Source organism: Agrilus planipennis, unplaced genomic scaffold, assembly GCF_000699045.2.
Source record: "Agrilus planipennis isolate EAB-ADULT unplaced genomic scaffold, Apla_2.0 scaffold86, whole genome shotgun sequence".
NCBI lineage: Eukaryota > Metazoa > Arthropoda > Insecta > Coleoptera > Buprestidae > Agrilus > Agrilus planipennis.
The window spans coordinates 92213-98814 of NW_020438863.1; the positions used below are offsets into that span (position 1 = coordinate 92213).

A 6602-nucleotide genomic window follows, 5' to 3' on the forward strand; every position below is an offset into this window, starting at 1 on the left:
TCAATTATTTATCTCTTTATTTATTTCAAAATTTGCGGCGACTACGAAATAAATACAAAAAAAAATAAATACCTAGAACTACACAACAAAAATTATTACTTACAATTTATGAAATCTAAAAGATACGTAAAGTGCTATAAATATAGTGTTTGATTATAACGTGTGAGATAATGTAAAAGTTGCCAAACGATACAGTCACTGATAACAATAAGAAGTTGAGGCAAGGAGAAAAACGCAATTACTAGATTTTTATATGGAGGTAACGTATACAGGATGGCTCAAAAAAAATACGCGTACGCTCATTGCAGTTAAACTATAAGTTTAATCGAAAAAATTTTCAAAAAAAACTTGTTCCTTATCTTAATGCATGATCTTCTCTATTATCTAAATTGGATTTAGTATACAGTGTTCAAAAATAGAAAAAGAGGTTTTATTTAAATGGCAGCCATGTAAAATATGGCTCGCTCCAATCGAAAAAAGTTATAGGAAAAAGTTGTTCAGAACACCAAAATATGGGACTATGCCAAAAATCGGGGCGATATTCAAAAATTTTTTTTTGGAGTCAATAAACGTCCCAAGAAGATCCCAATATGCTCATTGCTAAACTGAAAGAATAATCAAAAAAATTTTCAAACCAAACTTGTCCCCTATTTTGTTACAAGATCGTCTGTGTTATCCAAATTTCATTTACAATACAGAGTGTTCAAAAATAGGAGAAATAATGTTTCGTTTAAATGACGGTCATGTAAAATATGGCTCCAACCGAAGAAAGTTGTTCAGAATGTTATAAATCGCGGCGATATTCAAATGACCACTCTGTGTAGTACATTAAATTTGGATAACACAGGCGATTTTGAATTAAAATAGGGAACAAGTTTGGTTATTAGTGTTATTTAGGAAAAAATCAGAAAATTAAAGTTCCTTTATTTCAAAAGATGTACTAAATAATTACTTAACGAAGCATTATAGATCCATTTCGACTATTCGGTAAGTTTCGTAGTCGGCGACGATTCGGCGAAATTCCACGCCTATCCGGCTTATTACTTTGTATGTGTGTTTCAATATACTGTATATATGAGGAATTACACAAACCAAAACCTTTGATTGTTAATTAAAATTATTATTTTAGAATCAGTCTTACACATATCGTCTTATCTTCATCAATAAACATTGACAAATATATTCCTCTTCTTTAAATAAAAGAGTAGGAATTTGTATTATTAATAGACTTGGATTTGCGACTGGAAGGAATAGTCTGTGGTCGAGCATTTGATCATAGAACCTAATTGAAGTATTAAGGTTGGATGTCCGTATTTGATATTGTAGTTTATACTTGTAGTTCCTGTTTGTTGTATCATTTGGCACTGCTTCCACTTGACTTTACAAGAATTATTGTTCAATTGGTAAAAAAAAATTCATACTCGAGGCTGTCTTTTTGACATGATTAAATTGTAATTGAGCTCTTTCACTTTATTGAACAAGAAAATTATTATGTTTTTACACAAAAATACAGTACTTTTGTGACCCGCGCAAAAGCAAAAATCAAAAAACAATGCGAAGTAAGCAATACTTGCGCTCAAATAAGCTGTAAACGAAGCATCATGGAAATTTCCGAATTTCTCCGAAACCGCGATCGGATTGGTCCACTAATCAGCCTCTTTGGAACCGACCAATCGGCTAGTCGGCGAAAGTCATAGTCGGCACATCTCTAGTATAAATGCGTCGCTGTTTCGGTGGTATATTCGCTTTTTAGGGCGAGTGCCCATCTTTCCCTTCAGAGTCGGGCCACCTTCTTCGCAGTTCATCTTCCCCAACCTCCCTCCCTCACCTCTTTACCTATCTCCCACTCAACCCTCTCCCCTTCCTCATACGTTTCCCATCTTCTCCCGGTAGTCACAACCGCCAGGTTGATCTACCAACTCGAGGAGGGTTTTTAGTTGGTAGGTGCTCCCATCAGGAGTGAATTCGACACTACCTCCATTTTGGGGGATGCCTTTAGAAGATTTCCCCTCCTCGAGGTTAAACTAAATTAAAAAAATAAAAAAAGGTGGTAGTTCAGTAGCTTTCTGGAAAGCAATCGGTGCTGTATCCGTGTTCTTTTCGTACTAAATGCGGTACTGTTTCAGTACTCCATTCGTATACAACCGGCGGTTTAGTCCTACAAACGGACCTTTGCTGGTATTATTTTAGAGAAATTTATGGAGCTATACTTCATTTACTTTCTCTAGCGGTGTGCCCCTTCCAATGTCTTAGATGCGCGTTCGACAAATGGTAGGTAGGAAGAAAAAAGCTCATTATACTCTCGACTCTTATTCATTAAACATACTTTTTCATACAGTACCTGCCAAAAGTTTTGTTCAATCATGAATAGTAGTGCGAGTCGAAAACAAGCGTTAAAGCCTTTAGTATGTCTTCAAATATAAATAAACATCTCGTTGATATTTTCAGTAGTAATTGGTACCAATAACAGCACATTTGAGCAATGCAATTGTAGTGGATAAAATGGTCAATTTTTCCGTGCAGTCCTCACCGGTTAAGAGTTTGGCCGAGAGTTGTCTCCTTCCTTTTCTGGCCTAGTGCTTTTCTTTTCTACTTTGCGCCAGTCAAACTGAAAGTCACATCACTACGGAAACTAAACGAAGTATAGTTTTGTCGTAATTCAGTAGAGTGAAACTTGAAAGAATAATTTTTACTCGGTAAAGCCACGTACAAACATTACTCGCTTAATAATGTATCACAAATATTGTTAAAAATTAATAGTTAACACTGCCAGCCACTTCCCATTGGCAGTAATTTCTGGCAGACTCTTCAAAGTTTGCAAAAAGAAATCGTAATTTCACCTATAGTCTGAGTTTTCATTTTTAAATAAGATACTAAGGGAACTACTTCAATTTCTCTTGTAAGCAGTCACATCAATTATAGGGACCTAACATTACAAATACTGGACAATCTTGGTCATGGCCTTGGTCTTGCTGTGTTCATCACTATAACTGTCGTTAAATTCGTCTAAATTATAGTGAAAGGCAATCGGGTGTCATTATTTATTAGTATACTTACTCCGTCGGAACAACGAACGCTTCCTGAAGGAATACAACCACAGCCTGATTTCCTTGCGAAAATTTACTGCGTAACTGCCGTAAACTATGGGATTTACGCAGCTGTTTGAGACAGCCATCATAAACAAGGCATCTTGAAGCCAACTTGGCACCTTTTCAGCCGTTTTTCGATCAGTCATGTACCTAAAAAGCACTGGGGATACAAATTGACGTTTTAAAATCTTACCTTCATAAAAATCAACCCTGCGATAAAAAATAATCGTGTTCTTGTCAAGTGTGAAATTCGTTAGCTAATTTGATAACTGAAGCGAGCAACAGTGTTGCTAATATGAATTTCTGATTATAATTAACCTGGTGAATTAATAATTAATCAAAATTAATTAAATACTTGAAACTCGTTTGCATATTTTCAGAAATTCATTACCATATTCTGGCATCAATCTTTGAATTTGACTTCGTAATTTTTCGGTATTTCGATAGAAGTAATTTTAATATCTGCGGAAGTTTTGGAAAATTTATCGATGTTGATTGCAAATTATTCTTTTGAAATTTATGAATCTGTAAAATTTATTGATCAATATTCATGCTGTTACTTTGCAATAGGGCGAGAGTATCAAAAATCTCGTCTCGGTCTCGTCAATTCCCAAAAAGTTAAGGCTCGTTCAAGTCTAAACTTATTAAACTAAATAATAAATAATTTATACAATAATGGTTCACATCTTTACTACAAGAAGTACAAGAAAAAACAAAAAGTTTCTCCAAATGTACAAATAGAGGGGAAATTTTCAAAACATCAGGATTTAGAGGTAATATAAGTTGTCCGTTAAGTTCTTAAAAACTAATATTAATTATTGGAAGTTTGTAACAAACATGATAATTAATAATCGTTTAAAAAATCGTGTATTTCTAAAACGATCAGTGTATAATATAGACAAAATACAGTGGTAAATATAATGGAAATTCTTCATGTTTGATTGTTTTATATAGGTGTTGAAAAAACATGAGACGTACTTTTATAAGAAAAGTTTACTGTATGCCTAGTAAATAAGAGGATCTTTCAGATAGAAAATTTCGAGTCAAACCCTTTCAATAGTATACACTTTTATTATTCTCTATAGTTTATAGACACATTTACTCAATTGAGAGTAGGGTGGCCCATAAATCTTAAAAAAAAATAATTTAAAACTAAATGCCAAAATCTGCAAGGATAGATATTTATGACAAGAGATACCTATGTATGTTATTATAGGAAGAGTTAACAAGTTAAATTAAAAATGTGACAAAATCATACTGGGTTATTGGGTTTTTCTTTAATTTACAGTAACATATTTCGCTGATGGTCACCAGATTTTATATCCTGTAAAATATATTGTAGACCTTTTTAATTTTTCNCCACCCGTCCGTCAGCTAAAGTACAATTGTCACTCTTCTCCTAACTTGCATACAATTTTCTTAGCAATTTTTACTTGCGTATTATTAGAATTACTTTTATTGTTATTATATTTTCTGTTTCATTTCATTGCGACTGCTTTCTTTCTACTATTTGGAGACCGTTCAGTGGCAACGGTTGCTGAGTTAATTCGCAATTTCCACGAAAATATAGCATTTGAGGTACTTTTCCTTCAACATGTCCTTCATTACGGCGACACATTTTCATTATGTCCTTTAAGGCGACATTCTTCAATCCAACTAGCGTCATTTACAAAATTTCATTGCAGTTTTTACCCGTTGCACCCTTAACCCCCTTCCACAACCATTTTCGCACTTTCTTAACATTTCCACACATTAAAACTACTGCGATCGTCTAAAATACTACAATTGATGCCATTTATGAGAAAATCGCGAATGAAATAATCATGTGTAATATTTTTGTTTTGCAATACTGTTTTGTCAATACCGCTTCCATTTTATTTAAAACTATCTCCGATTCCTCCTTGCTAGATTTTAATACTGCTATACCATCTGCAAGGACCAGTTTATCTAATTTATTTTTGATAATACCTAACAACATTCAGTTTCTTATTACAGTTCTTTTCTTCGATATTACTCTGTTGTAGATATACGTTTTTGTAGTCAGTTATTTTTACATCTTTCTGATGAATCATAAGTGTAACAAGCAGGTCTGAAGGACGAAAAGGACATTCATCGATAATACCGAGCATTTACGAAGCTTCGAACACCTCGCGGTTCGGATATACGATAGTCAATAGTTCACGTTTACGTTTACCCTTTGTATATCTATTATCTATGGTTCACGCTGCTTGAGCTTTATGATAGCTTACTTACGCACATTGAGTAGTATTACGTAGTACATGTTAGCGTCGGTTGTGTGGAACGCGTCGCCGCGCGGTTTAATAAGTACATGATTTAAACGTTTTTATGTGAATTTGGTTGTATTTATCGGGTGTTCAGAACTCCTTTTGATTTCCTTGTGTCTTTGTAAGTATAAAACGTATCTTTTATACATATTAATTCATAATAAAGCACAATTAAGCAAATTATGCAATATTTGAAAAGTTGATTGATTCTCTATTAATTATTTCTAGTAGTTTATCTCTGTGTATACGTATTAATTTTATTTTATTATTTATTTATTTTATATACATAGTCATACATGCACCAATGCAAAGGTAAGGCGACAATCTTCGATTTTCAAAAGTTTGGGTACATTACAAAGAACATGAATGGTTTAGACTTTACATTATTCGTATGTGTTATTATATTATGATCTTCAGAGAGAAGTAATGACATAAAAAATCCCTGAATGTTTCTTACTTCAATGAATTAAAACTAAAAAAATAGTATTTCTTAATTATAAGTTTAGGAGTGTAATGTATTCAAGGAGGTACGCCCATGCTTGATTGAAATTAAGGACTAGGTACTTATTTAAAACAAATGTTTTCGTATGATTACTGATTACATTGAAATAATTAATGAATGTGGGTGTAACTTGTCGAAATCAACAATAAATACTTCAGCGATATATATTATTTTACCGTCTATTAATGAAAAATATACATTTACTTGAGGTAACAATTCTTGAAACATTTTGGGTATTTAGGTATGCTATTATTGAATAGTATTTATATAGCAAGTCAAATTAATTGGAATATATTTGATGCTTGTTTATATGTATTCTATATTTGTTGGGCTTTAATATTCAATGATCTCCATAGTGACTTTTGGAATAATCGGATTATTACTTCGTTTCTAATTGTCCACCACAATTGTTTGCGACGCTTTTACTAAATTTTAGAGAGAACAATTTACAATTTAATCGTTTATACGTACGTATACCATTAATTCATTTTCATACAAACCTTTTAAGGTACACAGTAGTGTAAAGTGACCACATTTTCATTGAGACAAAGCGGGACAAATGGGATGAAATGAGTATTACAATTTAGTTATATATATTTTATTCTGTACGTTCATATACTTGTACAAAAATGTATTTATTATTAACTAGCTTTTCCTCTCGGCCTCGCTCGCAGAAAGTAATATTGTTTCTCCATAAAACCTTTTAATTCCCAATTCACCCTTACA

General features: G+C 32.9%; 1 protein-coding gene across 1 annotated transcript in view; it reads right to left on the reverse strand.

Moving 5' to 3' along the window:
* Positions 1 to 6602, reverse strand: part of LOC108735618 (gonadotropin-releasing hormone II receptor-like) — a 52007-nt gene that overhangs the window by 2232 nt on the left and 43173 nt on the right. Inside the window, exons 5-6 of the mRNA XM_025974889.1 lie at positions 3058 to 3239; positions 1872 to 1993 (exon numbers count right to left, since the gene is read on the reverse strand). Coding sequence (XP_025830674.1) covers positions 1872 to 1993; positions 3058 to 3239 — 304 coding nt within the window. The remainder of the gene's footprint in view (positions 1 to 1871; positions 1994 to 3057; positions 3240 to 6602) is intronic.